Source organism: Carassius gibelio, chromosome B3 (assembly GCF_023724105.1).
Source record: "Carassius gibelio isolate Cgi1373 ecotype wild population from Czech Republic chromosome B3, carGib1.2-hapl.c, whole genome shotgun sequence".
In the NCBI taxonomy this organism is placed as follows: domain Eukaryota; kingdom Metazoa; phylum Chordata; class Actinopteri; order Cypriniformes; family Cyprinidae; genus Carassius; species Carassius gibelio.
The window spans coordinates 24,707,658-24,721,792 of NC_068398.1; the positions used below are offsets into that span (position 1 = coordinate 24,707,658).

At 36.0% G+C, this 14,135-nt stretch overlaps 1 protein-coding gene across 3 annotated transcripts; it reads left to right on the forward strand.

Moving 5' to 3' along the window:
- The first annotated feature begins 1,497 nt into the window (after positions 1-1,497).
- Positions 1,498-9,622, forward strand: LOC127952043 (trafficking regulator of GLUT4 1-like). 3 transcript variants are annotated; one of them, XM_052550296.1, is made up of 5 exons: positions 1,498-1,718; positions 3,613-3,946; positions 4,858-5,150; positions 5,400-5,532; positions 6,499-9,622. In XM_052550296.1, the coding sequence occupies exons 2-5, from the start codon at positions 3,700-3,702 to the stop codon at positions 6,513-6,515; spliced, it is 690 nt and encodes a 229-aa protein (XP_052406256.1). In that variant the 5' UTR covers positions 1,498-1,718; positions 3,613-3,699; the 3' UTR covers positions 6,516-9,622. The 3 variants fall into 3 exon arrangements, with proteins under 3 accessions (XP_052406256.1, XP_052406255.1, XP_052406257.1); XM_052550295.1 differs by having other exon boundaries at positions 1,499-1,718; positions 3,616-3,946; XM_052550297.1 differs by lacking the exon at positions 1,498-1,718 and adding an exon at positions 1,793-1,811.
- The last annotated feature ends 4,513 nt before the right edge of the window (positions 9,623-14,135 follow it).

Consider the following 14,135-nt stretch of genomic DNA (forward strand, 5'->3'; position numbering starts at 1 on the left):
TTGGTGCTGCCATATAGTGTTTTTTTTATTCATTTTATTATCTCGTTCAATTTTCTATTGAAAATCTTACATTTTAAACAGATTACCCATACGTGTTCAGTCTTGGCAAAATATTTATCAAACCCCAAATTAGAAAAAAAGAAAAATTACTTAAATTTGTTCATGAACTGGTCATCAAATCTAGTTCAGCTCAGTACACTTCAGCGGGTTAAACACATGTGATGGATGACCTTGTGGGCGTGTCTGTCAACTCAACTGTGGTGAGACCCGGGTGAGACTTTACAGCTTTATGGACGTTTTTAAACTATTCTTTGTAGCTACATTGTTACGCCTGCAGGTGGCGACATTGCAAGGGAGTCACTTAAACACTACTTAAGTCGTTCTCTAGACACACACACACACACACACACACACACACATATATATATATATATATATATATATATATATATATATATATATATATATATATATATATTATATATATATTATATATATATATATTATATATATATATATATATATATATATATATATATATATATATATATATATATATATATAAACCAAAGCTGAACAAAACCTTAGAATTATATAAAAAAAGGTATAATATTAAAGCATTGTTTAAACATCATAATAATTTTCTCTACAAAAATGAAGACCGGTTTTTCAACTACTGTGCAACAAGGACTAACTTTAAATGACACTCGTAACACACAAAATACTGTTGTACCCACTGGTGTAACGATGGATCCCAGCAAAAGGGAACACTGAAAGAAATGAATCACGCGAATGAATCGTTTCATTCAACCGACTCAATTGATTTGATTTACTGAATCAAACAATCTAATCCAGAGGTGTTGCCAATTTAGCAATGTGTGTTAAATTTAGCAACTTTTCATATTATTTTAGCAACTTTTTCTTCCAAAAGCAAATAGCAACAAATTTAGCTATATAAAATATTTATTTAGCAACGTTTTGAAACGTTTGATATGTGACTCAAAACATAAAAGGGCACACATTTAACATAAAAAAAAAAACATTTAACATTGAAATTACACAAAAAGAGGAAACCTAAGATGCCTGGTAGTACACATATCATGTGAATTAAGTTAGCTGCTATTTGCAATTGTTTAATTTAATAATGTGGAAATATCAATAAAAAATATTCATATCAACATAGTAGGTTGTTACACAAGCTCCAGTCTGGATCCAGAACACCCGAGAAGAGATGATGCCAACCCCTCAAGAGGACCTCAGATGAACTAACAACAACAACTAACAAGTTTGATTGCATCATATAATAATTGCTCTTAATAAAGATCATCGTTGGTTTGATTACGTCTGTAATTGATTTTTTCCCCATACATTTCTGCCATATGTACATTAACTGATAACCTACTACCAAGTATTGTAGAAACTTAGCTTTCTCTCTACGAGTAAACCACCAAAAAAGAGAAACACGCGCACGCCACAGAGTGGAGCACGCGCACAGGTTCACGCAGTGAGGGAGAGCAGACTCATAAACGCAGTGGATCATATGCCGACACATCACTCCACGTTTTTACATTGATACACACTAGGATATAGTAGAACAAAGCAATCATCTGCAATTCATCTTAATTCTGAACGTCGATGTGCTGCTTTTCGTACTATACTTTACATACAAAATGAGAAAGATCCTAATGATTTTTGCAGTCATTTTGCATTAGATTAAGGTGAGTTCACTTTCGATCTGCATGCATGCTCCTGTTTATTACGATCATGTCGGTTCTCGCATCAGTGCATCAGTCGTGGCTCGGGTGCTGTGGGTGTGTCACTTTTCTTACTGCTGTTTTCTGTATGAATACGTGTGCATGCGCTGCTCTCGGTGTCTTTGATTATTATTCTCACTGAATTATAATATAGCCGTTTAGCAGGCGCGCAGAGGACCTTTGTGTGTCTGCTGTGTGCTTTTCTCCAGACTGCTGCCTCTTTGAATTTCAAAGCGTGAGACAGGTGAAAGGGAAAAGTCATTGATGTGAGATTGATTGATTATTCAATTTATTTGAGGATTATGTTAAAAGCAACATGGCTTATGAGTCAGCTGCAGCGTTCAGTTAGTATTTATTGTCATAAATCATCAAATGTTTTATAGTTGCAGATATGGGTGTGTCATTTGATGCTCTTTGTTTTCTCACAGACGTTGGTGTTTAGGCTATATTTAAGGCTCATGTGGACTTTTAAGTACAACATGTACTTTATGTAATTACTTTGTTTCTATCTGAATATGATGAATATGATTAGGGTCTTTTGTTGGTTTAATTTAGCATTTGAATAGGTGTTTTTCTGAGGTCTTAGATGAGACCGAGGTAGTTTTAAGGACCACACATAGATACAACATGTGTAGATTTGGGAAGTCCGGTTTTGATGGCTGCAGCTCTCCCACAACAATCTGTCATCGTTCAGATCTGTAGGACGAGGCGGATGAGGCTGTGGTCTTTATCTTTATTAGATTCCTGCTCTGAGGGAGATTAAATGTAAGCAGGTGGACAGGTGCAGACTGAGATGTTGAAAAAAAGCAGCCCCTCCTGGTTACAGTTCACTTGACAGAATGATTTACCATAGCTTGGTTAATTATGGAGTAAAGAACAGATATAGTATAGTGAATTTGTTTACATATTATTATCTCCAAATGTTTTTACAATAGCAACCTAATGTAGATTTTATGTTGGTTTCTCTTGTTCCAGCTTAATTTGCATCAACAACAATTCATCCTTTTATATATATATATATATATATATATATATATATATATATATATATATATATATATAAATTTTTTTTTTTTTTTTTTTTTTTTTTTTTTTACAAAAAGTGTATACACTGTGTCTCCAGCACAATCGAAACATCGCTCTAGATGTTTAAAATACCAAAATGTTTGCTCACAGTTTGGGCCATGTCTATCATGTTTTTCAAACAAGAGGTAGACAGGGCTAGTGTTTTGGAAAGCCAGTTTAAAAACAGACAATTTTTATTTAATTCTATTGAATGTAAAAATGTAGATAAGTGCTAGTAAGAAGATGAGTTCCAGTAATTTGTTAAAAACAAAAACAAACAGCAAAAATGAAATATTATTACTTTTTAAATTGTTAAAATGAAATTTGTTCCTGTGATCAAAGCTGAATTTTCATCATCATTAATCCAGTCTTCAGTGTCACATGATCCTTCAGAAATCATGCTGATTTGGTTCTCAAGTAATATTTGTTATGGACTATGCTTTTGTAGTGGAAACCATGATTCATTTTTCAGGACTCTTTGATGAATATAAAGTTGAAAAGAACAGCATTTTTTAAATAAACTTTTGTAATTATATAAATTAGAAACTTCTTTAGTGTCACTTTTGATCATCTTTGCAAAAAAAGGAATACTTTCTTAAAAAACAAATATGAATATATATATATATATATATATATATATATATATATATATATATATATATATATATATTTATATATTTACACACAGTACTGAATGATAGTGTAAACTATTGACTTCATAATAAAAGAACATGTTAATAGGCATTGTAAAATATATATAATGTCTTAAATATTTTTGTTGATTTTTACCCAGCAGTTCTCAACAAATCAGAAACCCTAAATTCATACGGACATATAAGCTTAATTTTGCCACACATCAGTTGTCATAAACATCTTGGGAATGGATGTGAACGCTGAGGACACTGCTGCTCCTGGTGCAGTGGAGGAAGAACAGCAACAGCAACAATCAGAGCAAGAGACCAGTCAGCAACCAGATACAGAGTCACACCTCACCGCCAACACCTCACAGCCAGTCAAGACCGAGCAACAAGATCCACCCCCCACCACAACACCCGGAGACCCCGCCCCCTCTCAGGATGCCCCACCCAGAGATCACCTCACAGTCATCCACGAGAACATGGAAACAAGTAAATAACTATTTCAAATTGATTGTAGTCATGCATCTATATGCTAAGTGTACACCTAAAAGCTTACAAAATTAACATTTAGTTGATTCAAATTTATTAGATTCATGACATTATCTTGCACTGACCAGCATTAAGTCTAACAGTGCTGCATTTATTTGATCAAAAATACAATAAAACATTAATATTGTGATATATTACTAAAATTTAATAACTGTTAATAACTATTAATAACTGTTTTAATATATCTGAAAAATCTAATTTATTTCTGTGATTTCAGCATCATTATCAATGTTTCACACAGTTAATGCTTTGTGGAAACCATGATACATTTTTCCTAAAAAATTTTAATTGATGATTAGAAAGTTCTATAGAACTGCAGCAGAACCAGTTTTTGTTCATTGTGTTCATCTCCTCACTGGAAACTTATAATAATTCAGTGCATCCTTACTGAACAAAATAATTTATTTCCTTTTAATAAATCTTTTGAATGAATGAAGGAAAGAAAACAGCCCTTTAATGGGGTCTTTAAGTACCACCTTTTCGTCCAAAAGTGATGTACAAGCTGCTTCTTCTGTCCTTATGAGAAAAACGATCTCTTGCCATTTTTTTCTCAAATTCTTTGAGTGTTAATCTTAGAGCAGGAACCAGACTGAAATACAATGATTTACAACCTCGCTCTGCTTTCACTCTGTTTTCTCCTCTGCTTTTGTCCCATCCCCCACTCTCTTTTCTTGTCTGCTTTTCTCATCAAGTAGATGAGTCAGATGCAGCTCCCCTCTGCCAGTAAAAACTGAGCAGGAGATATCAGCGCCTTTAGTTTATAAACAAACAAAAGTATTGCTGCTTTTGAAAACAGACACTCTGAAATGTAGCTGTCGCCTCATGTGTTTCTCTCTTTCGCATCACTACAGGTAATGGTGTTTGCCCTGGTCCTATCGTAAGATCTCCGATCGCTGTTTCTCCTCCTCGTCAGCTGCATGCCAAGCCCAACCTTGCACACGCAAACGGACGAGCCAGGCTGAGCAGCCGCTCCGGGTCATTGAGTCACGCGGGGTCACCTCGACCCTCACTCACCAGACAGCCCAGCGCAGCCACTGATGTCGGAGACGGCTCCAAACCCAACGATTATCTCGTATGGGCGATTCTGGCCTGCCTCTGCCCTGTCTGGCCCATTAACATCGTGGGCTTGACCTTCTCGGTCATGGTGTGTGCTTGTGTGTTCATGGGGTGGGATTGTTGGATACAGTTTCTGTCGAGTAAGGAGGGACTGGGATTTCACTTGTGTATGCAAGAATTATGCTACGCAGTGCACAAAAGTAGCTTCTTTGCCTTTGGAGGTTCAATTGAAAACATTTCTTACTAGGCGAGAAACTGTATTTGGCATAATTCCTTCTGGTGGTAATGGAATTAGTTGTTCTCTCCTTTTCATTACAACTTCTCTTTCTACTCTCAGTCTCGAAACAGTCTGCAGCAGGGCAATGTGGATGGTGCACGTCGTCTTGGCCAGAATGCAAAAATCCTGTCCATCGTGTCATTGGTGGGTGGGATTGTCATCATTGTTATTACTATCGTCATCAACTGGGGTGGTGAGTATCTTTCCCATGAGGCCAGAGCATGTGAAATTGAATGCAAGCTTAGAGATGACTCTGTGATTTGGATCAATGTCGAGTTTTAAATTAGATCTGATTGCAGGTGAGACTGGTCTTTGGCCTGTAACTGTATCTAATGGATCTAAGTTTGGTGTTTTATAGTTTGTATAAGTAGTGATTTTCACAGGTAACCTGTCATACATCTGATATTCTATTTAAAGGTTAGATTTACATCAAATTTGTTGTCAGTTCAGGAAATATTTAAAATGCATTTTAAATGCACCATTTAAAAGTTTGGGTTTTAATGTTTCTGAAAGAAATCTCTTATACTCTAATACAAGGCTGCATTTATTTGATCAAAAATATAGTGAAAAACAGAAGTAAATTAATATATTATTACCATTTAAAATAATTGTTTTCTATTTTAATATATTTTAACACGGCAAGCTGATTTTCAGCAACATTAATCCTTCAGAAATCCTTCTGATATGATTTGCTGCTCAAGAAACATTTCTTATTATTATCAATGTAACGGAAAAAAAGTTGAGTTAATATTATTGTGGAAACCGTGTCTTTTCAAGATTTTATAATGAACAGAAAGTTCAACAAGACAATATGTTTTTTTGGAATAGAAATCTTTTTGTAACTTTCTAAATGTATTGACTGTGACTTTTGATAAATGTAATTAATCCTTTCTGAATAAAAGCATTAATTTACTATGAAAAAATCCTACTGGCCCTAAACATTTGAATGGTTTGAAAGAATATACAATGCTGAAGAACAGAAAGATCACAAGCTGGCTTTGCTGTGTCTCTTCTTGTGTCTGTTGCAAGCTTTTGTGCAAAGAAATTGTGCAAGAATTTTTTTGCATTGAAATGTTTATATGTGTATGATTTTTGAAGTAGGTGTTTCGTTTAAAATTCACTTTGCTTCATTCTTTCAACGCCTCTTCTTCTCTTTCAGTAATCCTTAAGACCTGATGGCCGTCACGTAAAATTCACAGCCAACAACCAATCCATGAAGACCATTTTCTTCTTCCATGTGTCATTCATCTCTCTACATCTGAATGCTCCTGAATGCTTTCTCAGTTGTTTTGACTCTGAAGCTGAATGTAACATTTATCTTCTATCGCTCCAGAACGATAAAAACAACATGGACTCTTCAGCTCTCCGAATGCCTGGAATCACAGTCGAAGCGGCAAGGCGTGAATGTTTGTTTGTTTCATTTTTTCAGAAAAAAACTCATGGTTTGAGATGATGTCACCAAGGAGACCACACATATGATCTCATTTCATTATTCATGCACCCCTTGAGGATGTGAGGGAGGACAAGAATGAGAGGGAATTGGAGGGGATTTGGTTCTCGACAAAGATTAGAAGTATTTTTAATGCACAAGCTGATTTTAGCATCCCTGTTCAAAAGTATGAATCCATGAAGAAAGCTCAGATTAAAATGTAATCGATTATATAAAACAGCAGATGGCTTCCGAGTTGGCATCCATCCACAGATGAGTCCAGTTACCTTAAGAGCTGCTCTAGACACACTTTCATCTAGGCTTTCTTTTTTCCTCTGATGAAAAGATGAGCTGCACCCAGCGTTTAAACATAGGCTCTTCGTTTTGGATCAGACATGATGATTTTGTCTCAAAGGATTGAAATGATGTGGAAAAAACAGCACAGGAGCCTCTCTTTATCACTCACGATGTACAGATATTAAGATGAGTTCATCACACATAAACAAGAAGAATCCTACAGATAGAGAAGGAGGGAGAGGTGAGGAGAAAGTGGGAGGGATCGAGACCTAGCCGCAGTCTTTTGTTTCACACAGATGGAGGGATGGAGAGAGAAGGATACGGGAGGAGAGGAGGGGGGCAGATGAAAAGATACCCCAGAGATTTAGGGAATGCAGTAGTGTGGAGAGGGATCAGAGCTGCCTCTGATTGGCTGCTTGCGTGTGTGTGTGTGTGTGTGTGTGAGCGTGAGGAAGCCAAAATCGTAACGCTCACCAACATGCCCTCCCCTCTTCCTCACAGCTATGCTCGGCCGGATCCTTCAAGGCAAACAGAAAGCAGACCATTCATTTAGTATTGTGTTTTAGCAGTATGAAGCAAATCGATGATACAAACAGTCATGTTTTCATACCGTAATGTTTACTGTAGAATCAGACTGGAGCGCTAGGACGTTTCGACCATGGCGAATCATTTTACACTGCTACAAACTGTTTGTTTGGTGGAATGATTTGTGTTGCTCAACAGAATGATACCTGAATCCTTCCAGGTCAGGCCACACCGATTGTGCCAAAATTCGAGACTCCAGCTCTGGAGGGCATGTTTGTGACTGAAACAGGAAATGAGAGCGTGGATGCATTTTTAAGATGGCATGCACTTGGTATTAAAATTCTGTCCCATACTGATAAGTCATTTATTGTTTTCTTGTTATCTCTGACAGCCGACAAATAGCTGATATTAAAAATGTATACTATTTTGTCTATAAAAAGAATAAAACACTAAAAATATAATTTAATATCAACCAAACAGTATCCAATATTGCCAGACGGATAGATTTACATGCTACAGACTGATAATTAAACATAAAAAGAAAAGGAAATGAGCAAGCACAATTATATATCCAATATCAACAACAACAAAAAATGTTTTATTTGCTTGACCGATATACTTTATTCCAATCAACTGATACATGTGTATAAAACTACAGAAATATCACTCAAATAAATAAATTGATAAATTGATGTGTAAAAATAGAGGAAATTACTGTAGCATGCACAATTAAATGGCCAAATATCCAGATTTATGTTGATGCCAAACTAAGTTTAACAGGTCAGGATCTTATTGTGATCTTATCCCTACATGCAGAGTTCTTTTATAGATAAAATTACAATTCCCTCATTTCCATGGCTTCAGGTCTCCTGCATGCAGAATATGACTCATTGTTTTATTGATGTTTACAGCTTTTTGTTGGCGATGGGGGCATTCGTTATCTCTCTGAAATCGAGTATTCTTATTTTTTTACAAGGCAAAACCTTTGCTGTGTAGCACTTTGTAAATGTTCTGTATCTAGTGCAACATATTCAGTACCACAAACAGTATGAATGTGGATAAGCATGCTGACTCAGGTTGGGTGCTGATGACAGGGTGAAAGGCCCACATTTTTGGGCCTTACTTTGGCTTTGGCTTGCATGAACGGATGGGGCTACAATCGTCTTTTTGATACATTTCAGTTTGCGACTGCTCTACATCCCCACCACTCAAATATAAATGAGCGTAGCATGCACATTAAATCCAACCATGTGCAGTCAGAGAATGCCAGCTTGACTTTTTTTCTCCTGAATTGTTCTGCTTGGCTATATTTATATTTAACCTGCCAACAAATTCATGCTTGTATATACATATGTATTTATATTTGTGGCCTGTACATATTTGTACCGCTTCCATTCATGTCTGCTAATCTGAATCTCTTCGATGGACATGAATCGTGTTCGTAATGCAAATCTTGACTGTTAACACTGCAGTGCTTTCACACATTTTCTCACTCTTGAGTATTTTTATTGGTATGTAATTTGAAATCGGCCGTCTTAGCGTAAATTTAGTCTGCGGCCGTTTGTTTTGTATGCCGTTTGTGCTTTGCTGAAACGTTGACCTTCCAAGCACGAATACAGCTCGCCTTTGCTGCACAGAGCAATTCTATCAAGAAATGTTTCAAAGACGCCAGTCGAGTCGATTCTGTGGGTCACAAGTTCTACCTGCTGTTCAACGTATCTATGTATTGATGTGAAGGAAAATAATAATGTTTTTGTGTTTATTAAACATTCCCTTGCAAATTCAACTATATTTTGGTGAAAGCACCTGTGCTAGTCAAGACTTGACTCTGTGACATGAAATGATTTGAGAGGCATTATGATAACTCTTGTTGCTAATATAATCCTGATTCCATGCAGATCTGCCTGTGCATGCCTTAATGAATTGCTATGGAACAATATGTGATAGATCTTGAGGTATTGATCCTCCTTCTGCTCTGTACCGACACTGATTATGCATCATTGAGTCCAGTGAATAAACTGTCTCTCATTAATTATGCCACTACCGTGTGTTCCTTCTCTGTCATTATAAACACATTTGAGGCTCTGTGTACCAGCCTTTAGGCCTCAGTTAAGGGCTTTTCACATTTTTAACCCTGTGTTATTGTCTTTCTAATCCCACTTTTAACCTGGGTAAAGGTCACACTTGTAATTTAGAAGCGGGGTAAGCACTGCTTTTTAACTGGGGTTGTGGAACCCTGCTCCAGAGCAGGCTTAGCACTGCTTTTGTGATGTTAACCCACATTGTGTTGTCAACTTAGAGTGAAATAATGCTGAGAATTTCACGACCAGGGCCCTAACCACCATAGGCATCGAGAGGAGCAAGAAATGGCTAAAATAAAAATTAAAAATAAAAATTAAAAAAACTGTCTCTCCCAACATTGTAAATCCTTCCACTGTTCTGCAGCACACGTAATTATGCATAAAGGTCTATTTTAAGTTTACAAGTTACATTTTTTGGCTGGTGTGTGCCTCATCTGTCTATGAGCGCTTGCCAGTGTCAAAGTGACTGAAATGCCCAATCAAATTAAAGTAGGCAAGGTTTATTGGTCACAGAACTAGAATCCAAGGTGTGAAACTTGTGATGAAAGTAGCTAAATGTAATATCTGACAGCTGTTTTACTATAGAAATGTTAAACAACCAACAGTAATATCCAGTTCAAACTACTCAACCTTTTACTCAAGTTTTGCTATTTTTAATGTAAAACAGGGTATAATGTATTTGATTCCAGTCAATGACACTGACACAGCAAATATACAATGATAACCCAGGTTTTAGATTTTACAGTGTGAAATAACAGTGTATGAATAATTCATTGTTAACCTTGTGGCAAGATAACCCAGGATTTCCTTGTCATTCAGGGTTCAGAATGACCCAGGGTTAGCTAATTCAAGTGGGAAAAGCCATTATATAGTGTTTATTCGCTCCTCACAGGAGACACTCTTTCCCTCTCTGCTGTTTCCTCGCTCCCTCAATACCGCACATGTCTCCAGGACGTTACAGTTTCCAGGGCAACGGTTGGTAGGCGAGGAGGACAGTGAGGGACCGGGGTGCAGCAGGATCGGGAAAATGAGAGTGTGCGCTCAGATTTCACTGGTGTGTTAAAAAAAAAATCGATCTCATTTGAATTTTATAGCAGCATGCATTATTAAAAGACTCTGGGGGAGTGGAGATGGTGAGAGAAAGTGTGAGCGGGTCAGGTTAATGGCTGCTGCAGAGGCAGACTGGTTTACAGTTGATGCTTTGAAATGGAGACAGTGAAAATGGGATATTTTTGTGCAACAGACAGGAAGAGGAGAGAACGATCGAAAGGAGAGAAAAGAAATGACACAGAAACTACAAATGTATAAGGACATGTTGTTTTAGCCCGCTTGGCATATGATTATATAAGCTTGTTTTGTTTAGTGAGCAAAATCAAGTAATATGTTGAAAAGTGAATGATGATGCTGCCAGACAGAAGGAAGGGGGGGCTCTGAAGTCGGACACGACAGAAAGATTTCTGACTGCAATAAATACAGCTGAAACCAGGGCTGCACAATTGATTGAATTACTAATCGTTGTTACAGTTATGGATGGTACAATTACACAATCATTCAAAGCAACAATTAATCTTTCAAAGTCCACTTATGTTATACGCCTACTTAAGATTTTTTCCTTCTACATGTTATCTTAAGGCGAGACACTGCAGGTGAATAGGGAAAAAAAAATAACTAATAGTTATCACCTTACTTACCCAGTTGATTGATTACCTTGATTATTGCAAACATTTTTTGTATTATAAGTTTTCAAAAATGTTATGTTTAAATATGCAAATGAGGCATTATTTAATGAAATATGTGCTAATTTGCATAAATTTCTAGTGCAAAATTCTGAACACTAGATGAAGTCAGTTTCAAATTTTTTGTTTAATTTTTTTGACATATTAGAGTCAAATGTTTTTACAGAGGGAATTCTGGTTATCTTTTTTTGTCACTCCATAATTCAGAAAATACTTTGAACAGCCAGAAAACAATATATTTTCACAATTTTGGGGGGAATAAAATGTTGTATATAATCATGGAAAATATATATGAACAAATCCCTCTGTAAAAACCTTCAGAATATAGACAGGAATAAAAATGTCAAGTTTGGTGTGTGTAAGTGCTACTGAAGTGGAGATTTATGGCTCAGTGTTGAAGAAAAAACTCATTTTGAGAAAACGGCCTTTAAAAATATGTTTTGTAATTGAAATCTATTGACACAAACAGATAAAGTGCTATAAAAGAAACACTTAACAGTGTCTTTTAGATGTTTTCCTTCCACTTATTTGAAAAAGCACTTTATGAAAAACCAAAAAGCCCAAAATCTCAAAATTGACAGGTGCTTGAAAAAACTGTGTTTTTGCCTGCAGTGTCTCACCTTAATGGTTTATCCCATTATTTAAATTTTAGTTTAAGCATAACATTATATTCATATTTTTACTTTTTTATAAGAATCCAATCCGATGTATAGTTGACATTTGAGGCTTAATACTATAGAAAAGCAATAAACGTTTTTCAGTTATGTGTTTTCAGCTTGTTTATTTTCACATAAAAATACAGCATACAGTTGCATATTTGCTCAAATTAGTGGTGAGCATAAGAGATTTCTTTCAACAACCTTGAAAATGTTTCCTGACACCAACCTTTTGCCTACACATGAGACACTAGATTTGCTAAATGGATCCCTGCTGCTAATGAATAAGCTTAATGAGGATTAAATTAACACTTCATCTGAATTTAGCCAATGCACAATTCATAACTTCCAAATATGTTCTTATATATATACACTGAACAGACTGAGAGAGACCGGTAAAGGTTAAATGTCACTAAGAAAACAGACAAGAAGTGGTGGAGACGACAAGACGGAGTGCACTCTTCACCTTGGTGGATTTAATTACACAATCTAATCAAGTAAGGTGATTGTTAAATGGGATCTGAGTGGGAAAGGTTGTATCTTTGTCTGCTTGGCTGGCTTTAGGCCCTTGTTTGACCGTGATGGTAATAGCAGTTGAGAACTGGAAGGGTGGGAGTAATACACAGACATCCAGCTCACATTAAACCTTCTGATGCATGTTCATTACAGTGGACAGGTCTTTAAAAGCATTCTATCTATGATGTTGCATGCTAACAACCTCTCAGGTGATGAACCAAGACCCTTTTGTCATGGTCAGATGTGTTTCTGTAAAATGAAATTTTGTGATTTTATATATAATATATATATATATATATATATATATATATATATATATATATATATATATATATATATATATATATATATATATATATATATATATATATATATATATTTGGCAGGGTTGCCAACTCTCTGATTTACTTATAATTATGACATTACATATTTAAATTTTCATGTAACAGACAATATTTGTATCTGTTTTTGTATCTATAACAATCACAACATTTTTCGTATCTGCATTTGGATCCAGCGTTGATAAAACCGTTATGACTATCTCTTTTTTCATAGTTATCACTGAACAAGTATGTCGTGTTAAACTAAAATAATTATTCATTTCTAAAATAACATTTATCATGCAAGCAGATAGATGTCATGACAAACGTTTAGTGATCATTTCAACACGACTGAAGTGACTGCTGAATCTATTCAATGCGCACATTTTCATTACGCAGAACACTTTAAGGGTATGGATTCTTAATGTTTAGTGAACTTCACTAAACAAATGTGCGTGTGCCGTGCAAACCAGCAAAAGGTAAAGATGCAAACACGTAGGACAAGTAGAAAATGTATCCGTATCGAAGCTGATTATTAGCCTGCTTGAACTGGTTAGGTTTTTGAGAGACTGACGCACAATGCTGCTGTTCGATTGGTGAGCGCGCTGCGCTTAATCCATTCATTCGTTTCATATCGTAGCTTAAGCTTTAAATCATTGCCCTTTAAACATATTCAAATAATGGAAAGTGTATTATGTATTATTATAGGTGATATTACTCTTGCACTTGCACAGCTCTGATTTCTGAGAGATGCACGGAGAGACAACAGCAATGCTGTGTTTGATTTGCGCACTTTTCATTCATAAAGTTTCCGTTCATTCACTTTACACTCGTGACTCTAGAGGTCTGTTGTTGCGCTGATTCCCTGGCTCACCTGTTATCTAAACTCCGGACTGTGCCAGCTTCAGCCTCACATTATCACAGTATTCAGGCAGAATTATTCTGAATTTATTTGTCTGTTATTCATTTTTGAAGCCATTATCCGTGCCATTCCGAATAAGGCTTCAGACACATCCCTATATTATTAGGCTACATAACATATTTTAATTTCACGTGCAACACAGATAAGGTCATAGAAAGTAACAGCTACACGCAATTTTGTAATCCTAAAATTCATGTCGTACTTGCAAACTCTTTGTACGCATTATGGTTAATGCATGCTCGACTAGTCGATTGTTTCTGACAGCGCCGACTAGTGGTTGAAGTAGTCGATCACTAGACTACTCGACTAGTCTA